We start from the raw sequence: 22,410 nt of genomic DNA, 5'->3' as shown, positions 1-22,410 counted from the left end.
ACTTAATAAATAATAAATAAAATATAAACATTATTAAATCGGACCACAATACAACTCGAAATATATATATTTGTATTATATAAAAATATTTTTTTTATATAAATTTGATATTAAAAAAGATTTCAATAATGAGTGTTATGATATTAATAAAAATAAAACTATAACCTTTCAAATAATTTAAAAATTTATGTTATTAAGTGAGGTTCTAAAAATAATTTTATATTATTTTTAGAATGATAATATTTAAACTCTTGAGTATTTAATCATTGAAGAAATTATCTCAAATAAAAAATTTTAATTATTTAGCAAGCAAGAATAATAGTTTTTTTGTGGTTAAATAGTGTTTGTTCTTTCTGTTCTCCTCCTCCTCCTTGTTTTTTGTTAACATATCATCAAGTCAGCTTTCGCATGCCGAATTTTAGATAGATCATCAGATGATCGACAAGAAGGACTGCATGGTCTGAGCTTTGATATTTACAAGCAGTGGAGATATCTCCAGTACTGCTTGGAACTAGCCGTGTCAACATGCTTGTTTACCTTAAGAGTTGGAAATTTACAAGCTATCCAAAAACAAGACTTAAACCCAAGTTATCATGGATCCTTAGCCAAGTCTTAATCACTTACGCGGATCCTCATGGATTTAGCTTCGGCTGATTCTACTGCAGTGGTTTTCTACCAACAATATCTAGCAGGTCTTCAATCATTATATTTTGACACCATGTGTTTGGTTGCAGAGAAAATAGAGAAGTAGAAATAACAATATCCGAGATTGCGATTTAAGAAAATGTGTCTTTGGAAAAGAAATTGAGAAGGAACTAACCAAACATGGATTAAGCTTTTCTAAATTAGTGAAAACAATAACATGTTCTGGGTGACATACGTTACAGAATTACAATACTGCTGACAAAATGCATATAGTTAAGAATAAATTCCAACAAAAGCCCGCACAGAACAAGCTAAAACTGCATAACATAAACTTGCTTTATAATCAGTTATCAACACAATATAGCGTGCAGAACAAAACTCTTCTGATTTCATTTCTGAGAGATGACAAATGGCATGGATGCTATTAGCCCATTCTGCTCTTCCTTTCCCTTCTAGCTGGAATCGAAGATGTTAATGAAGAAGGAAAATGAAAAAATGTGAGTCAGTTACATTTGGAGCATCATACCATTAACGGCATAGGCATATTCACTCGATAAAATCCGAACTCTCTTGTTGGGTGACAAGTTATCAACAACCAAAGAACAGTTGACATTAACTATAACTTCTCTCAATGGAAAACTTTTAAGCACCACAGAAACAGGTGCGTTTACCATTACAAGCAAAGGGATTTTTCCTGTTTCCCTGTTGTCCATAAGAACTTCTTGAAGTCCTGAACCGAACTCACTTTTTCCTTTCAAAACAACTTGGATCATTGTCGTGTTCACGCCGGGTTGGTGAAAGGCAGGAAGCTTGCCCGAACAAAGAGTCGAGTCTGAATAGGCTACAACGACAGAGCTTTCCTTGCCGTAGGTGAAAGAAATGTCTGTGTTAGGATTGTTAGCTTTCACAGTGACGGCAAATTCTGTATAGAGGCTAAAATCTGGAGCCATGTTGAAAGCATTGACATCGAAACTCGCGACATTATATTCAGGCATTTTGGGGTTAAGTGTCATGTAAATGAAGGCAATAACGCTAGCAAGAAGGATGATCATAACAATCAAGAAGCAAAAGCAACAGCACACACACTTTAAACAACCACCATCTGAATGGTGATGGTTTGATTGGTACCTAGGAATGTTACGCCTGTGAGGAGGAGGTCTTACGCTCGAAGAATTATTATAATTTAGCTTAACATAATTTGGTCGGTATTCAGGAGCAGTGCCCATTGCTGCCTAACGTCGATGGATGAACCCTATGAGCATAGTCCATACAAGAAAGGAGGAGAAGAAAGAAAAGCCCTTTCCTTTCTCATCCAAGAATCTTGAACTTGGAGGTGGAGAGAAGAGAGATAGAGAGCCTTTTTTTGGGGAGTTTGTCTCCATTAGTTTAGGGTATTGTTCCACAATGTGTGGACATGGAAGATTTTCGTAAATGGCGTGGTTGTTGCACAACTCTTGATTCTTCTATTCTTGGCAGACAAACTCTGCTGATCTTTGCCCAGACCATCCAAGGAGGAGCCAATTTAGGAAAATCTAAAAATATTTTTTTCATATCACTGTGAAAAAGCATGGATTACATGCACTAAATCAATTAATCAAAGCAGATGCTAGCTAGCAATGGCAAATTGCAGCCTGTTATACATGTTACTAAATGGTAAATGATCAGCCTATAAATATAGCCAACACATAAAATTTGTAAGGCCACCCAAAAGAAAATGCCAGTTTGTCAAGTTGAAGTAGCAGGTTTGAAGAACAAATAATTCTAAATAGTCATCTGGATCTTCTACTAGCAGACTCCTTTATCTATCAGCGGGGCAGGACTAAGTCTAAAAAAGATGTATTTGCTCTAGCTTGATAAGAAAATTTCATGTTCTAAACTTTAGACGGCTCACATTTTATTAGATAATTTTATTAGGTCTAGTTTTACTGAGGGTCGGTTAATTGTAACTGGATGAACTTGGAAGAATTTCAAATTAGGTTTGGAAAATATTATTTGAGTCAATCTTGATATTTATCTTTTTATTTTCAGATTTTAAGTTTAATTTTATATTTATATTGTTTTTTAATTTCAGATTTTGATTTTTTTACCTTATAAAGGTTGGTTTATAACCTATTTAAAAAATAATAATAAACCAACCAAATTATATAAAAAAACTATATATTCAATAATAAAATAAAAAATAAAATTCTTGTTATAAAACCCTTGACAGTTAAATTAATATTTTTTATTTTTTATTATTTTTATATTATATTTAAGAATATAATAATAATTACTTTTCAAAGTATTTTTTACTCAGAAATATATTAAAATAATATTTTTTTATTATTTTAAAAAATTATTTTTAACATCAAAACAATCTAAAAATATAAAAAAAATAAAAAAATATTTTTTAAAAAAAACCAATTTTAATTCACAAAATCAAAAACAGGCTTGTATTTGTTTCGTCAGTGTCGCACAAGCTGAATATATTTAGCGGGGCAAAAACAAATCATGTCTTGGCACTACAGATTAGGCCAGCTATTTTGCGCTAGACCTACACATAACTAGCTGAAACCCTAGGAACTATGAATGAGAACCAAATTACATGATGTGCCACAACCCAAATGCACACATATATATGAAATTAATAACGAAAGTCATAGGCGGTGTTTGGTACTCGAGACTGAACATGGCACCTTCCAACATACTTGATATTATTGAAAAACATTTATTTTTTAAGTTAATTATTATTAATTATTATATTCTTTTATTTAGGCTTATTGCTTGTCTGATATATTCTTTTTTTTAAAAAAAAAAGAATTTATCAGACAAGCAATAAGCCTCTAGCTTATACACGGTTCAAGTCATATATCTTGATGAAAACGAGAGTGTTGAATCTTTGCTAATCTGTCTGCTTAAAACAGATTATACAGATGCAGATATTTAACTCAAAGAATTGCAGCAACAGATGATGCTTTATTAATGAAGAATTTAGTTAAAAAAAAAAAAAGAATAAATAAATAACAATAACTAACAAGACTTGTTGAGTTTCATAGGAGAGGAAGCACAGATTGATGATCTAGAATTACAAGATTTTAAAGCGTTTCCTCTCGTAAATGAAACTATTGACAACACAATCATCCTAACCTTAACCACCACCTTCTTTAGCTTCAATGATCTTGACCTTCTTCTCAGATTGGTTCTTGATGCTAACCTGTAAGACTTCAGAAAAACCTGTCTTTGCTTGGCCCTTTCAGTTCTATACCCCATTTCATGAGGATCATTGCTATGCATAGAGTCATATCGATCCAGAGGCTGATAACCATTCATTCTACGGCTAAAGTTTTTTGTGATGGTGTCATGGACAAGGCTGCTGCTGGTGTTCATCGCTGTATAAGCTGAGAGATAGTAGACAAGATCACAAGACCTTGATCATGGGTTTAGTTGTACTAATATATAGACCAGAAAAACTAAGTTTAATGTTTGATTTTATTAAATTATGTTCTCTTTCTTACCATAAATTTCATGTTTTCATTTCTTGGCGGCCGTACATAAACTACTACTATATCTATAGCAAGTCAAAACTTTGTCTTTGATGTTAAATGGGCAATGAACTTGTGCGTTCAGTTTCCTATTTTGACCATTGACCAACAAAGTAACACGTATATTCAGAGCAAGCCTGAATTTGAAAATAATTTTCCACACGAAACATCCAAGTTTCCTGCTGGGTGAGATGAATATGCATAGTTGGTTATATATATAGTAAATGCATGGTTGGCACTCATGTTTTCTTCTTAATAAATTCCAGGCAAGGTTGGAGTAATCTAAATTAATACTAAAAAAATCAAAACACTATTATTTCAAAAAATAAAAAAATTAATAGGTTAATGATTAGTTTTAACCATGTTTTATCGAGTCATACTCATGTGATCAAATCATCCAAGTTTTTTTTTATTTTTATTTTAATTAGATCAGTCCAAATTTTGTATTTACCTAACAGACCATACAAGTTTTAAAACAATGATTTTATTATCTTAGGCAAAATATGGAGGTTTTTAATATCTTGCAAACAAAATATTTTGCTGCACACGAAGCTTTTCATAATCTAGGGTTAACATATATATGCTGTTTAGAATTACGATAACACTAATAGTCCAAAGTAATTTTTATATAGAAATATATTAAAATAATATTTAAAATTATGATAACGATAACAGTTCAAAGTATTTTTTATATTAAAATTATTTTTTTTATTTTTAAAAAAATATTTTTATATTATCACATTAAAACAATCTAAAAACATAAAAAAAAAATATTTTAAACAAAAAAAAATTAAAATTTTTTAAAATATAATTGATATCATATTACCAAACACCATCAAGCTTTTTTGTCATCTGATGCAAGAATACCTAAAACTGACATAACTATTATGATGATTTAAACGTTCAATTGATGAGCAAGAAAGGCAAATTCAAATCTGAACAACCTGCCATTCCCCAAAGCCATCTCAAGCTCAGGCACACACTAAACCTGGCAATTGATTAATTAATAATATATATTATTTGCAAGCATCTTCACAATGTTCATATTCAAGTTGATGTTTTATAATTGTTTATGTCTTAATTTATTATAGTTTGGATTGTCTTATCCTATAGAATTTCAACCCTGTTAAGCAAGAAGCCCAGAACTGCCAATATTTTATGCCATGTTTTTTATGACCTTCCATCTCTGACTGCATCTATATTAAGAAAAAAATAAATTGTGATAATATTTTGTGGAAAAATCACAATGTGGAGAATATCTACCCTGAATTTCTTAACCTTATAGTAAGAGTCATTCAAGAATTTTGCTTGAGAAAATTCAGAGATATTGCATTGAATATAGCTATTGCTACCAAAATTTCTACGAACATGGAGGAGAATATCTAACAGGTAGCGATTTGGGCATTTTGCAGGAGAAATTATTTTACTAAAAGGGATCTCAGTCCTGGATTTATCTATATTCATTTTCTATTCAACACCAATCAACTTACATTCGTTATTATTTGAATTGAGATATTTAGCATGGGCAACATTAAATCATTGTTTTAAAACCCCAGACAGTTAACCCAAAACCTAGCCGATCTAAGATTTGAACCGGTCCAGATTAAAAAAAAAAAAGTTAACCTAGGTCTAAACCGGTCAAAACCCAACTATCAACTCCAACTCTTTTTTTTAGTCAAAATATCATTTTGATTTTATAAAGTAATAAGAATAAAAAAAATTGAATCATCAGATCAATCATCTCAACCAATCAAACTAAATGATCACATGGAAGCCGATCCTAACCTATGATTAGTGGGGTTCTAAATTATGCCCCTATATCTTCAGGAAAGAATGATGGCGTGAGCTACAAAGCATGACATTCGAAAAATAAAAAACGCTGTGAAATCCCACACATAGCATTGTTGGGTTTCACCCTGAATTGTTCAGTATATATAAAGCATTTCACATAGCATTGTTGGGTTTCACCCTGAATTATTCAACTTCTAATAACTACACATAGCATTGTTCAGTATATATAAAGCATTTTCATACCATCTTACACTGCAGTCTTTAAATATACCAAATGATCCATGGAGTGAATTAGCTCTTTTCCTTTTTCATATCTTCTTCTCTTTAAAAATCTTTCCAAAGGGTTGTTAACATGTGAACAATTGCATATGCTTTATTTATTTACAGGAAGAAAATAGTGTACTTAAAGATATAGAAGAAAATTTTGTCTTTATTTTCCCATCCATAAAAAATATATATAGAAGAAAAATGTAGCAAGAGAAGTTACAAGAAGGATGGAAATGAAAAAAATAAATAGATCCATTCATGATATTTCCATTTGTGAGTAAAATTTACCGCTGGCAATATAAAAACCAAGAGAAACAAAAACTCAAACTGCTATATCTTACACCACTTGTCTCAAAGCCAGCTGCTGGAGGCGCCAAGCTGTTGTTGCTCTAGCTGCATGGCCATCAAGATGGAGTAATAAAAGGGATTGCGAAGGGTGATTAGGATATGGCAGCAGCTTCTTTAGAACTTTCTTTCACCATTGTCTTAACAAAGAGTTCCCCTGCTCTGTACGAGGATCGAACCTGGAAAAATCAAAATTTAAAGCTCTTGTAAGAAAATAAATGCAGTGTAAATATTAAAAAATGTTGATTAAGGGTGTTTTGAATATTACAAAATGAACTAAAGCACAGATAATAAATATTGGATATGAAGCAAAACCATACATAAGTTTGCAAGCTTTTGTTATGGTAGCAGACTAAAATTTTGTCGTAAGTTTGAACAGTCAGGATTTTAGAGGAACACAACTGGACTTGAACATGGAACCTGATGCATTTACGAATTTTGATTCTGACAATTAGCCTAATTAGCCTGTTTTCCTATTTGTTAATTTGTGTAAGAACACAAATTTTAACATATATAATCACCAAAATATATAGTTACTCAAAGAACTTACCAGAGGTCCACTGGCCACATAACGGAATCCAATAGACTCTCCATATTCTTTCCAAAAAGCAAACTTCTCAGGTGTAACATACTCCTTGACAGTTAAATGCAATGGAGTGGGCTGCAAGAGATAAGCAGTTCCATATTGAGAGCCGGCTATAGAAGTCAGGTAAATATAGTAGTGTGATATGACACGACAACCTAACAAATGTCTAGGCCGTGTTGAACTAAAACCATCTTATGACAACATGAGAATACCCAGGCACAACAACGCTAGACTATGGCCAGCTTTAGAAGTGTAATATATTTAAGAAAGCAAAAGGCCCAATTCCAGGCATAATACTACATGTGAAGTACTCAAACCAATGGCATCAAAGTGTATTGGTATATCATTTTACCTGTAAGTATTGTCCAAATGTCAGAATATCAACACCTATAGCCCTTAAATCAGCCATGGCTTCCTTCACCTCATTATCAGATTCTCCCAGACCCAACATTATAGAGGTTTTTGTTATCATTCCCTTCTTACTGATTTTTGCATGTTTCAAAACTGATAAACTCTGTTCATACCTGAATTTTCCAAACCACAAATTAGAATCAAAATTAGCATCCACATCCAATTCTCTTGAAAGAACAACCAGTCTGCATAAGCTTACATACTATAAGTACACCAACCCACTAGATGTGGTTTATTCATGCAATTTTTGACCTGTTCTCAACAAATAATAGAATACCTTATGCATTATATGTATATGCATGCTTTAAATGGAGATAATCATGAATTTTATAAACTATATATTGTTTATGCTATGCGTCATCTGTAAAGTCAGAGCTAGCGTAGAACAAGATACCAACCAGAAAAGTTTTGATGATTTTTGTCCAATTTTTGTATTCAAATGTTATGAACTGACTATCAAAGTACAACCATGGCTGGTTAGCTTCAAAAGCAAAGCAACTGATCTGGCATAGAACGATGTTGAACTCTTGCTCAAAAGCAATAACATGCTACTCACCCAGCCCGAGGATCTCTAACAATTCGTTGGAGGCGTTTAACAGTCTCAACATTGTGGGCAAACACATCCAACCCTGAATGTACCAGAGTATCTACAGCCTTTAGGTCACCACGAAAATCAGAAGTTAAACATTCAACCATGATCTCTGGCTTTAGTTCCTGCAGGAAAGGTGTAAAAGATCCAATTTGTGATTCATATATTATGTAACTGTTCTGCACAGTAACATAGGAGCATGACTGCCATAGAGCAATCCAGATACAAACCTTCATAGTTCTAACAGTTTGAGCAAAATGCCCACTTCCTCCATCTGGCAGATCATCACGATCCACACTTGTAATAACAATGTAATCCACACTAAAAATCAGGAAACAAACAAAATGCTAGATTAGTTTGATGCTTAAACTGAGTGGAACACTATATGCTGAAAAATGGTCTATCTTTTTATTTCTTCTTACATGTTAAAGGCAATGGTACCAAGAAGCAATGAAAAAACAAGCTTTTATTTGATGCTCTTAAAAAAAAAAAAAACACTTGCAAACAGTACAGAAACAATCTTTTCATTGTTAATTATAAGAAACAAACTTACCCCCAACTTGCAATGGCCAAAGCAGTGTTAAGGGGCTCCATGGGATCAGGAGGAGGAGGGTTTCTGCTGGTTTTAACAGCACAAAATCTACAGCCACGGGTACAAGTATCACCTAAAACCATAATAGTCGCTGTTGCAATACCATCACCACCACCATTCCAACACTCTCCGATGTTGGGGCATTGAGCTTCTTGGCAAACAGTGTTGAGCTTCAAGCGAGACAGAGATTCTTTTACCTCATCATACCGTTCACCTTGAGGAGCCTTCTGCCTCAACCACTCTGGCTTCTTCACATTGGGATCCCTCCCGGTATATGGCCCCATCTTCCCACCTCCTGGATATGGGTATGGACCCTTCTCCTTGTTCTTCGAATCCACAGATGCTGATGGTGAAGAACCATTGCTGTTAATGGTAGAAATTTGTGGGTGTTTTGCATCAATTTTTGATGAAGAGGGATAATCAACTGATTGACATCGAATTTTTGAATAGGAGCATAAAAAGGAGGATTTGGATTTAGGGGGTTGAGGAATAGGAATTGACAATGAAAATGAAGGTTTTGAAAGGGATTGCTCTATCATTTTATCTTCTGGGTTATTCACTGACTCAAAATGAACATAAAAAGGCCTCCTTTCTTTTGGTTTATTCAACTGAGTAGCTGTATCTAAATGCTGTCGACCAACTGTTCCAGCGCCCACTCGGAAGAAATTGGCATGGATCAGAATTCCATCCAGTTGTTCTGCTACAGCAGATTTACAATGTTCATTCACAACTTTCAGCAAAATTGTTCCACCCTACTGCCTTTAATTCAATCTGCCACCAAGCACATCATCTATCAAGACAATGAAGGATGCATTGTCGACTCACAGATGAACAGAGCATAAATTAAGAAAATGAGAAAGAAAACCCCATAAGATATGAAGACATGCATGAAAAAAGAAAATTAACAGAAGTTAAACATTTATAACACACATATCCTGCAACTCAACTCCATTAATCAGCGCAACTCTGCAGGAGGAAATCATAGAATTAGAGAGCTAGTGGTTCTAGCACAACACAGGTTTTACTAGCTACACCATTTGAAATCTTCATCGATGATAGTTCTAAGTTGTTTGTTGATTTTGTTTCATATTGGTCCATAGTATTTTCTCAAAGAATCCAACGAAAACAAAGACCATAAACTTTCACAATTAGAAATGAAACAAGTGCCACCAATGCATCATCAAATTCAAAGATACAGTATACCAAGCTTAAAACTTTAAAAACTAGAGGAATCTAACAACGAGACTAATACCAAATTTATCACCAAATTATTCAAAACCCATCACCACAATCAAACTACACTGCACATTTTTCAATTTTTTACAGACATCCAAGGTTTTAACCTTGAAAGTTCAGATAGGCATTTTAACAAACACCCAAAACCCATAACATCATTATTTTCACACACATTAACAAGAAAAATGTAAGTAAGCTTGAAAGAGAGAAAGATAAGTACAGACCCACCTGTAATGAGAGAATTCAGTGATGAAAAATGCAGGCTTTGTGTTTGATGAAATGGTATGATGCTGGGATTTGTTTTGGGTCCTTGTATTCTCCGTCCAAAAAGAGAAAACCCCTTTTTGCTTGTCGTTGGTAGTTGCAACCGTCACTGGGCGGTTAATATCTTATGTGGAAGGCAGCGATAACACCAATATTGCTGGTAGACGACATGTCTTTCCACAAGAAAAGGATTGATTATGAGTTTTTTATTTTTATTTTTATTTTAGAAGTGAGAGAGAAATCCATTATCATCACCAATTAACTTCTCACTATATGATATTTATTTATCTTAACATTTAAATTCAAATAATTATGGACAATATATAGACGCATATATTAATAGATTTATTTCTTGATATGACAAAAAAGATTTATTTTTTTAATATTCATATATATATATATGAGAAAAATTGATTCATCAAAATAGAGAATTTAGGAAGGATTTGATTTGAATAAATTTTATATCATTGTATTTTTTAAATTTTGAAAAATGAAGAATAGAATTATTAAAATATTTTTTAATTTTGATTAAAAAGGAATTATTAAAATATTATTCATAAAATAAATTAAACAAATCAATATACTAATTTATCTAGCATCAGTGCTATAGCATTTAAGACTACTGTGTCAGTAAACAAACTTAACAAAGTATAATATGATAATTTTTTTGGGGAAGAAAACTATTTTATTATTTTAAAATTGTTAATAGAAAATTTTACACAATAATTCTATTAGACGTATTTTTTATCTTATTTTAAAAATAGAATGATAAGTAATTTAAATGATATTAACAAAAGCTAAATAAGCTTGGAAAAACATTGCAGACACATGCTCATGGACATTGTTCAATGAAACAGTGAAATAGTGATTTTTTTCCTTTCCATAAAAATTCCTTTTATTGGTTATGGAGGGCATTTAGATCTTTTTTATAAGGTTTATTATTTATTAGCAAATTAATTGTGAACAATTAAATCTTTTATTATTTTAAAGTGATAGTGAGATGACCAAAAAAATCTTGAAAAAATAATCAAAACTAGTATTAAAGGGCAATTTAGTACTTTTCATAATACTTTTGTGATACTCCATCCCACTAGTAAAATATTGTCTGTTTCGATTTATAAATCCTACAGATTTATTCTTGACAACCATACATGACCCCCAATACATATCTTATTAGTTAAAATAAGCATGTTTATATATAACCTTTTTTTAAATTCTCACTTGTCAATATGAAATGTTATATGTTTTCTTATTATCAGTTCAACTAAGAGGTAACTTGGTATTTAACCAGGTATATATATACATCCATGCATGTGTGTGTATAGTGAAATAATGAGAATATTTTTAAAAGCAAAAAAGAAAAATACAATTAGTATTAAGGGGTTTTTTCATCTTTTGCAATAGTTTTTTTATTTTTATTATTATTATTATATTAACTTAGGAGCAATTTGATATTTAACAAAAAAGAGGTTGGATACCCAAGTGGCACATTCTTTAAAGTATTTGGCTCTTCTAACATCCAAAAATGCTTTTTTTATCATATTTTTTAAAACCATGTCGCGTCCTTTTCCTCGTAATGTGGTGTATATAGGCAATGGTAGTCTAGTTTGTAGTTGGTGGGTTTTCCCCCCACTTGAAAATTAAAGCGTGACACTCATTGTTGTTATTATTTCAACTTCAATTTTTATTCCTTTTATTTCTAGAATTTGTTTTGGTCATTTTATAGAAGTTTTATTTGTATTTAATTTCATCTTTCAATCCCAACTTTTCAAATATTATTTTTTTAATTTGATAATCATTTTTTTAATTATTTTTTAAGGCCTTTGATAAATTAATTTTTCTTTTCAATTTTACTCTTCAATCAAAAATAAATTTTATTTGTATTTCAATTTTGATCCATATTATTTTAATTGTCAATTTTTGTTTTGCAACCTTTTATTTATATTATTTTTTCAAGTTAATAGGTTGAGAATTGAGTTTCATGGTTTTTCTAGATAAGATGTTTCTGATCTAATATCCAAAGTCATCGGTTTAAAAAATCAACAATTGACATTTTTTTATTTTTTTAACTTTGTGATTTTTTATATTTTCTTTTTTATCGAGTTGTCCTAATCTCATGACTTGGACCATTTGTTTCTCGGGTTAATCTGAGTTAATTCGCCTTTTATTTCCTGAATTATAAGTTTATTATATTAACTCGGATTAACTCATGTTGGGTTTTTTTGTTCATTTTTACTCTATTTAGTCCTTCCATATGTAATGGGCTAAAAATTGAGTTGCATTATTTGTCATCTTTTACAAAAAATGTTTTTTTTCTAAGTTATCATCATCATTTTTTTTAATTTGATTTATTTTCTATCATTACTATTTTCTTTGCCATTTTATTAAAATAAAACCAATTTATTTTACCCAGTTCGGTTTATAACTCGAGTCACATGTTTTTTTTTTCTTTTTTAAAACATGTTTACACTAACTAAATTATTTACTCTTTTTTTTTTTAAGGAACAATGCTTTTTGTTCATAACCTAGATTATTTATATAAAAACTTATCATGATCTTGATTACTTTTATGTAACTGTGTAAAAAAAAAATTCATAATAAAAATTCATAAAGTGTTTGTTAATAACACAAACAAAAATATAAATTTATTTGAAAGCTATAGCATGATCAAATCATTTTCAAATATTATTATAATAATGTTATTTAAATAGAATTTTATTAAAAAAAGCCATGGCCTAAAAAAAACTCACGAACTTGTTCTAAAAAAACAATTCCTTAGCTCACGTGAGCCTAGGTTGGGCCACTTGGTTTTGTTTGTTTAATAGGTAAAGATATCATGTTGATTGTTTCTAGGAAAACGACATGTCGTCCAACACGACAATGTCTTCCAACACAACAAATTTAAGACCTAAAATTTAATTTTCACTTGTTTTCATTTGAAAAATATCCTGATAGCCTCAATAACCTTGTTTACAACCTCAAAACACCATTTAATCACTTTAAAAAATAAAAAATAAAATTAAACAAAATTTATAAACCTCAATCTCTTTTTTTAAGATGGTTGAATGTCAAAATTATTGACACCAAGATTAGCTTTTTTGTGACTAAAATGAACATGAACATGAACAAGAATTCTATCTCTCCTCTCCTTGTTTTTACAACATTCTCTCTCATCTCTATGAACCTAAAGACTAAAATATGATGAAAATAAAATTTGAAGACTAAAACACATGCAAAAAAACTATAGGGACCAAATAATGTAAAAATAAAAAAACTCATGGACCAAAATAGCAATTAAAATAATATGATCAAATCTGAATAATAAAATAAGATGAAAAAATTTAATTTTTTAATTAAAGAGTAAAATTGAAAAAAATAAATTTTACAAAATAATCTAGACTAAAAATTGGATAATTAAAAAAATAAGAATCACATCTTAAATGACAATAAAATGAGAGAGAACAATTCAAATTTTTTTATAATCCAGTCTAAATTTCAAGGAGACAAGAGATAAAAGAGACAAAAAAAAAAAAACATTGAGGACACATCGTCATCAAAATGACCACATGCATTTTACTATGTGGAAGAACACGCTACACCACATCCATCTCTATCTTAGATGGTTGAATTTGACTATCGTATAAGGTCACGTGCAGCCAGAATAGTGCGGTCTCCCTTGCCCCCTAGCATGCATTGTACATGCTAAACAACCTTATCCTAAACATTAACTATACTTTGGTTTATAATAAAACTTTAATTTTATTATAAATCAATAAAATTAAATTTTATTTTGCAAAGCTAAGCTTAATTTTATTATAAATCAATAAAATTAAAATTTATTTTGTAAAGCTAAGGATTAAGCAAGTAACAATATATTTCATTAACACATTGAGGTCTCTGTTCATATACATACCAAACAATGTGTAAAGCCCAAACTCACATTATTGCAATGCCCAAAGGTCAAATTACTTAAAAAAAAATGAAATCAAATGACCATGATATAAAATGAATCCCGTGTGAATTATTATTATAATTCACGGTGATTACTAAACAATGCACAATAATTTCTGAAGGAGAATTAGGCATTGCTTTTACTAATACAATTGTTATCCTATTTTTTAACAACGACATGGATATAATAGACTTTATATCATGAGAAAAAAACAATATTATGTATGTATTCATAGTTGTTAAACTTAACATAGCAAGTTAATATTTAAAATTCAGGATGAAGAAGCTAATCTAGAACTCACTTTAAGTTAAACTAGAAAAGCATGAACTTAGTGAAATCTAATTGATTTAATTAAATTTTATACAATTTAATTAATAGACAAACTTAACCGAGTCAATAATAATTTTTTTTTTAAAAAAAAATATAAAATAATATTATTTTAATAAAAACACTAACCCAAGTTAATATAATAAATTAGATATACTGTTTTCTTGGTCGGTGCTCGTATCATGCCTCACAAATATGCGTGTATTCTGCTTACATGTACTATAGTTTTGGGTATTAAACTACTAAACCATTTACGAATTCTGTACAATATATTGACGTTTGAGTTGAGGCTATAGCCGACTACAAAAACCCCAATAAGAATTTGATGGACAGTTTGTTTGACGGCCAGTGTTTTTTTATAAGACTTAATTGCCCCATACAAGTACATAATTACAAAGTAACCCCAAATATAAGTTTTTATTTATTTTAAGGGCAATATAATCATTTTATTATGTATTCAAAGTACAAAAAGACCATAAAGCTCTTCTCCCCACTTTTTTTTTTTAATTTCTAAAGATATTTTAGTTATAACACTGTTTATTTAAATTATAAAAAAACTTACTTGCCCCCTTTTAATACAATGATTAATGGATTTTATGGAAAACAATTCCTACCTCTAAAATCAAGTTAAATGATTATTTTTTTCGAGAGTAAAATACTAATTTCATTCTACAAATCCACAATGAAATATGATTATGTGGATAAAGAAAGGCTGAGCTATCTTTTTTTTATCATTATTATTATAATTTGTAATTGTAATTGTAATATAGGTGATGATGATCTCTTATGAATAGGAGAAACGATAATGCATGCATACAGAGCAATAAAGTTCATTTTTCGCCAAGAAGAGAGGACACTGATTGACTTATACTACATTATTTTTGGCCTCCCTCTCCAGCCTTACAACTTAATTATTTGTGTAGCTGGGGATCACCTCATTGAGTAGCTTGCTGCAGAAAAGGGGAAATGATTGAGTTTTAATGGTACCATATACTTGTAACCAATCATGTTCAAACCAAATTAATCGAGCAAAATCTGGCCATCATTTACAAACCTAAACCTGTGATAATTAACTATCGATCCTCTTAAATTATTAATAGAAAATATATAGAGTGTGGGTTTTTTATTGTATCAAACACACATTAATTATTATGGATTGATATAATAAAATTACTTTTTCTACCTTTTGGTTTAAAAATTAAAAGTCTGAGCATAATGATGGGAACAATTTTATCTTCTCAAGTGGTTCATTGATCATTAAAGAAGAAATACATTCATCTTTTCAAAAAAAATAAAAATAAAAAGCAAAATTACTTATTTACCTCTAAGATAAAAAAAATTAAAAGAGTTGATCAATTTTTTTTTGTTTTTTTATGAACAATGAATTTTCTCTTAAAAGGATAAAAATAAGCCATGAGTCTAGGGGTATTTTTTTTCTTTTACATAGTTTTTTTTTTGTAATTTCCAGAGTCAAAAGGGTATTAAATAATTAAATTTTTATTCGAAAGACTATTGTGCAAGATCATTACATCTCAACGAATAGGTGACATCTACACATTGAATAATTTAATTTTTATTTGAAAAGACTACTGATGCGTGATCATTATATACCAGTGAATAGGTGACATCTACATCATTTGAACCACTTATGAGAATTCATTTGATGGCCAAACATACCCTTTTGTCGTGATTTTGGAAGCGCTATCATGTTCTTTTTCTTATGGTGTGATGTATGATGTGTGATGATGGATAATAGACCATCTATAGCCCGGTGGTTTTTTTTTCCTATCTCTTTCCCCCCTCTTATCTTAAAAGTACATGATTGTCCTCTTTGTTTTTGTTTTTTCAATTTCATTTCTTGTTTTTTTGATTTCTTATTTTCATTCTTATCTATTTTATAAATATTTTTTTCTCTATTTAGTCCTTTAATTATAATTTTTCATATATTATATTTTTAATTTTAGTCCTTATTATTTTGATTTATTTTTTTTCTCTTAACCCTTTTGTTAAAGTTTTATTGATTTTTAGTTTCATTATTCAATCAAAGTTTATGTTATTTTTTTTTCAATTTATCCTGCATTTTTTTATTTGTTTTTCTTTTTGTTAAAGTTATTTTTATTTTTAATTAAACCCTCCAATTGAACTTTTTTTATTGCCCTTTAATTTATATTTTATTTCAATTTTCACCTTCATTATTTTAAATATAGTTTTTTGTTTAGATTCTTTTGTGCAATTATGTTTTCTAGTTTTATCAACTAGTGTTTGATTTGTTGAAAATTAAGTTACGTGATTTTTCTATTTATAGTGTTTTTAATGTAATAAACAATGTCATGATTTTGAAAGTTAATACATTTCAACATTCCTTTTTAACTTATTTTCTTTTATGATTTTATCTTTCTATATATTTGTTTAAAAAAATAGGTGTTATAATTATCATTAATTTTTTTCTATTGGTTTATCATAGTCTCATAATGTAAGTAATGAGCTTTGCATACTTTTTTTTTTAATAGAGGTTTTTTTTTAATCTTTGTTTGTATGTTATATTTGAAGATATTATTTTGTTTTATCTATAATTTTTTATTATTTAAATACATATAAAATCTATTTTTAAAAATAAAAATATTTAGTTTTAAAAAATATTTGTATCATGTTCGGCCTTGTATAATAATTTTTTATTTTATTAAATAAGTTTCATATATGTTTCTATTTCTATTATATCTTATTAATTTTAATAAACAAATTCTATAAACCTAGCCAGGTAAATGTAAATTCTATAAACCTAACCAGGTAAATGTCTAATTTTATAGGTTTAAATATATATACATTTATTTTTTAATTTTTTTTTGTTATTATTAGTGATTTATTTATTTATTTATATAAATACTTATTGTTTTATTTAATTATATATATGTATAAGCCTCTTAAATTATTAATAGAAAATATATAGGGTGTGGGTTTTTTCTTGTATCACAAACATATATTACTATAGATATAGATTGCTATAATAAAATTATCTTTTCTACCTTTTGGTTTAAAAATTAAAAGTCTGAGAATAATTCTGGGAACAATTTTATCTTTCAAGTGGTTAATTGATCATTAAAGAAGAAATATATTCATCTTTGAAAAAAAATTGCAAAATTACTAGAATTGATCAATTTGTTTTTATCTTTTTATGAACAATGATTTTTCTCTTAAAAGTACAAAAATAAGCCATGAGTCCAGGAGTATTTTTTTTCTTAAACATAGTTCTTTTTTGTAATTTTCAGAGTTAGAAAGGTATTAAATAATTAAATTTTTATCTGAAAAAACTACCATGCAAGATCATTACACCTCAACGAGTAGGTGACATCTACACATTAAATAATTAAATTTTTATTTGAAAAGGTTACCAATGCATCATCATTATACACCAATGAATAGGTGATATCTACATCATTTGGACAGCTTGTAAGAATTTATTTGGATGATAGACGGTTTGTAAACGGTGGTTGTTTTTTCCTCCATTTCTTTTCCCCCTCTTATATTAAGAAGTACACAATTATCCTCTTTGCTTTTATTTTTATTTTTTCAATTTCATTCCTTATTTTCATTCTTATCCATTTTAAAAAAAGTTTATTTTTTCTCTATTTAGTCCTTCAATTATAATTTTTCATATATTATATTTTTAATTTTAGTCCTTATTGTTTTGATTTATTTTTTTTCTCTTAACCCTTTTGTTAAAGTTTTATTGATTTTTAATTTCATTATTCAATCAAAGTTTATATTGTTTTATTTTTTTTTTCAATTTGGCTTGCATTTTTTTATTTGTTTTTCCTTTTGTTAAAGTTATTTTTATTTTCAATTAAACCCTCCAATTGAAATTTTTTTTATTGCCCTCTAATTTATATTTTATTTCAATTTTCACCTTCATTATTTTAAATGTAGTTTTTTGTTTAGATTTTTTTTGTGCAATTGTTTTTTCTAGTTTTATCGACTAGCATTTGATTTGTTGGAAATTGGATTACGTGGTTTTTCTATTTGTAGTGCTTTTAATGTAATAAACAGGGTCATGATTATGAAATTTAATACATTTCAACATTTTTTTTAACTTATTTTCTTTTATGATTTTATCTTTCTATATTTTTGTTTAAAAAAATTAGTTTTATAATTATCTTTAATTTTTTTTATTGGTTTATTATATTCTCATGACATAAGTAATGAGCTTTGCATACCTTTTTTGAATAGAAGTTTTTTTTGTTTTTTTTTATCTTTGTTTGTATGTTATATTTGAAGATATTATTTTATTTTATCTATAATTTTTTATTATTTAAATACATAAAAAATATATTTTTAAAAATAAAAATATTTATTTTTAAATAATATTTGTATTATGTTTGGCCTTGTGTAATTTTTTTATTTTATTAAATAAGTTTCATATATATTTCTATTTCTATTATCTCTTATTAATTTTAATAAACAAATACTGTAAATCTAGTAGATGTCTAAATTAATTTATTTAATTATGTACATGTATAAACTTTTCTATTTATATTTTGAATTTTTTATGTAATAAACATATTAAAATAGCTTGTAGACTTGATATATATATATATATTAAATTAAGACTCACAACGGGTAAAATAGCTTAGTTAACTACATGTAGGCTGCTGGAAAGGAGATGGTCTAATGAGGACAGGGTAAGATTTGAACAGAACTAGGTATCTTATTTTCCTAGAATTAAATAGCTTCAAGGTGGTCCGAACTTAAGCATATACTACATACATCTACTATAGAAGCAGAAGGCATTAATGGCAATCACATTAAATCTACAGTGTCTAATTTATTAGCTCCTATAGTGCCTTTAAGCTTCAAAAATTCAATAAATTTGAAAATCCCTCCTAACATTTATGTACTTGGTCAGAAAGTCACGTAACGAAAGCACTTGAATTCAGTTAATTCTTTCATTCTATATATTTCACCTTTCTTCCATGGAACCACACCCATGTCAAAAGGCTTGAGTCCTGTGACTATCGTAAGCAAACCTGGCTTGTGCATCCCTTTTCATGTGACCCTCTCTTGTCACACTTCTTGGGCACACACTCTTGCCTGTGATTTGCTTCAATTCTATCTCCGATCCTGCCCACCAGTTTATACATTCCTGTACATCTACACTTCCTCTCTCAAACCTTTGTCTCAAATTTTCTCGACACATATATAGGCACTCTACTAATTAACACAAATGAGAAAAACCAAAGCCATGAAGATTTTTGTTGCTGCATTAGTAATCATTGCTCTCTTTCTTCTTCCAATGGCCATATCAGCGAGGCATATAGGCAGGCCACGAACACGTATGAACCCCTCTCGTTAACTCCTCCTACTTCAAATTCTTTATTTAATTGCTTTTGCTAGGGTTTCTATTGCGACTAACTTCTTCTTCTTTTTTTCCATTTAATGCTGAACAGACCATGGGCACCACCATTCGACACAGCCTCGAATTAAAGATGGGACAGTGGCAAAACCCAATTTCTTATACAGGGAAAGGTGGCCGGCAAAGAGAAGGGGTGCTGATACTGTCCAAATTGCAGGATCAAGTTTGCCAGATTGTTCTCATGCATGTGGGTCATGCTCACCGTGTAGACTAGTAATGGTCAGTTTTATTTGTGCTTCACTTGAAGAGGCTGAGACTTGTCCCATGGCTTATAAGTGCATGTGTAATAACAAGTCTTACCCTGTCCCATGATGGTCAACCCCCTCCCTTTTCTTTTTTTTTTTTTTGAGAGAGAGAATGTTCATCCCCCTTGACTCAACTCTCTACATGTTTAACTTAGCCTAACTAGTAGATTTAGAACTTTGTTTTTGTATCATTTTTTCTCCAATTTTACCTTTCTATTGTAGACATGCCTTTCTTTTGTGTAATCAGAGAGTTTACTTTATCATTATGGGACTTATGGTGGTTTTTTTGTGGCTGCTAGCTGCTTGGTCTAATTAATTGGCAGCCACGACTTTGCTACGAAGTTATGAATGTATGGAGTTACTTATGGGAAAATTATATAATAACTTTAGAATCAACTAAAATTAATTCTCCAAAAAGATAAAATAAGTCGTTGGAAAATTTATGACATTTTGAAGAAATCTGAAATAAAAAAATATTATTGAACCTTGCAATCCAATACATCATAATGTCTCAATGTTTTTTTTTAAATATTGGTTTTTTTAAAAAATCAACCATTTTTTTATAAATCATTCAGGTTATCTTTAAACATGAGCATCTCGTATTTATTTTTTTATTATTTTTTTTAGATTTGTTAAGTTAATTATATCATATTAAAATAATTTTTATACAATTTACTTTGAAATTTAAACTTGATAAAAAACTGAGTTTAATGATAATATAAAAAAATTACACCACAACTTAAATTCAAAGATAGCGCAACTTAAATATTATCTTTTTATATTTAATTTTTTTAAGTTAAATTCAAAGATAGCGCAACTAATTAATTTCTAAAATAATTGACAGAAAAGATAATTGGTTTTGCGGCAAGACACTCACAGCCAAGGTTTATATGTTCACGTTTCGTGACAAAAAAAATGACATAAAATTAAGGAAAGCATCGTATGAGCATAAGTTCATGTTTTGTGATAAACTATTGGCAATTGTTAATGCATGCTTGTTCATGTAATGAATGTATACGATCATCTCTTGGCAGCGTGAATCCTTATTAAAAGCATTCCTACAGTATTCAAATCTAAACTCTAATTGGAAATATTTAATTTGATGCATCCACGTCAAAATCATAGTTTGAAACTCAAACTAGATCTGGTAAATCAATACAATATTGTATATAACTTGGTTATTTTAAATTTTTTAAATAAATTTTTTATTGATTTCTGGACAATCTAAATTTTAAACAGGTTAAGTCTTTGATTGGTTTTAAAACTATAAAAAATATTGGATGAAATAAATTTTTTAAACGATAATAACACGTATAAAACTGAATTTGAATCTACAGCATGTAATTGATGTTGGTGGGAGAAACCACTTGTGGTGACTTTGAAACACTCGGAGGGGATAAAACACACTCTTTTATTTCAAGAACAAAGCTTACAATAACATAAACAAAAGCTTCCAACAACCCCTCTTTTTCTCTCTTTTTCTCTAGTGTTTCTCTCAATTTCTCCACACATAATTGCATAAGCTTAGCTATCTATTTATACACGAAATCAAAACAAGAAAATTCAACCTTCAAGTGTGAAGACGGTTGGCCGACGATGTGAAAGCGGCTGGTGGCTGGTCGGTTAGTGGCTGGGCGGTGACAGCTGGTGGCTGCCTTCCTTGACCTTCTGGATTGAGTTTACTTCAACAAATCTCCCCCTTAAACTCAATCGAGGGATGTCATGCCAAGCATGAACTTCATTCTGATAAATGTTTCTTCCTTCAATGGCTTTGTATTTTTGCACTTCTTCTTTTGCATTCTTCTTTGTTTTATAGGTAAAGAAACAAAACAAAGTTGTATCTTCCATGACTTGAGTGGCATCGTACAACTCGTCTAGATTTCTCATCTTTCTTGGTCCTTCTGATGAGGATGCTGATGATGGTTCTGGTAATGATGGTGTTGATGATGATTCTGGTGTGTTTCTCCTGTTGAATACAGGAAATCTGTGTACCGGACTTTGTGGCTCGTCTGCCGGTACTATCGGACCTTCTACAAGTACTGTTGGTACTTCTTCGTCTTCAAGGATCAAATCAATGCTGATCCATTTGACTGCTTCTTGGTCATCATTCCATTGCCAAGTTTTATCTTCTTCAAAGATAACATCTCTGCTCATAATTACCTTCTTGGTGATGGGATTATACAGCTTGTATCCCATTCTTCTCTCACCATATCCGACAAAGATGCATTTCTC

At 29.7% G+C, this 22,410-nt stretch overlaps 3 protein-coding genes across 4 annotated transcripts; 1 reads left to right on the top strand and 2 right to left on the bottom strand.

Annotated features, from left to right (window-relative positions):
* Positions 1 to 892: 892 nt before the first annotated feature.
* LOC105140389 (uncharacterized) lies at positions 893 to 1,956 on the bottom strand. The gene has a single exon (XM_011047197.1). The coding sequence runs from the start codon at positions 1,869 to 1,871 to the stop codon at positions 1,152 to 1,154; it is 720 nt and encodes a 239-aa protein (XP_011045499.1). The 5' UTR covers positions 1,872 to 1,956; the 3' UTR covers positions 893 to 1,151.
* Positions 1,957 to 6,406: 4,450 nt separating this feature from the next.
* Positions 6,407 to 10,295, bottom strand: LOC105140387 (lipoyl synthase 1, chloroplastic). Of its 2 annotated transcripts, none has more exons than XM_011047194.1 (7): positions 10,212 to 10,295; positions 8,709 to 9,518; positions 8,386 to 8,476; positions 8,123 to 8,280; positions 7,508 to 7,679; positions 7,120 to 7,230; positions 6,407 to 6,748 (listed from the first exon to the last, which is right to left on the bottom strand). In XM_011047194.1, exons 2-7 carry the CDS (start codon positions 9,284 to 9,286, stop codon positions 6,665 to 6,667), a joined length of 1,194 nt encoding a protein of 397 aa, XP_011045496.1. In that variant the 5' UTR covers positions 9,287 to 9,518; positions 10,212 to 10,295; the 3' UTR covers positions 6,407 to 6,664. The 2 variants fall into 2 exon arrangements, with proteins under 2 accessions (XP_011045496.1, XP_011045495.1); XM_011047193.1 differs by having other exon boundaries at positions 10,208 to 10,285.
* A 9,205-nt stretch (positions 10,296 to 19,500) lies between these two features.
* LOC105140386 (protein EPIDERMAL PATTERNING FACTOR 1-like) lies at positions 19,501 to 20,440 on the top strand. The gene is made up of 2 exons (XM_011047192.1): positions 19,501 to 19,853; positions 19,968 to 20,440. Exons 1-2 carry the CDS (start codon positions 19,745 to 19,747, stop codon positions 20,243 to 20,245), a joined length of 387 nt encoding a protein of 128 aa, XP_011045494.1. The 5' UTR covers positions 19,501 to 19,744; the 3' UTR covers positions 20,246 to 20,440.
* The last annotated feature ends 1,970 nt before the right edge of the window (positions 20,441 to 22,410 follow it).

The sequence above is a fragment of the Populus euphratica genome, unplaced genomic scaffold (genome assembly GCF_000495115.2).
Source record: "Populus euphratica unplaced genomic scaffold, PopEup_1.0 scaffold106.1, whole genome shotgun sequence".
Taxonomy (NCBI): domain Eukaryota; kingdom Viridiplantae; phylum Streptophyta; class Magnoliopsida; order Malpighiales; family Salicaceae; genus Populus; species Populus euphratica.
Note: the sequence above shows the minus strand (reverse complement) of the source record. Positions and strands in the feature narration are given on the sequence as shown.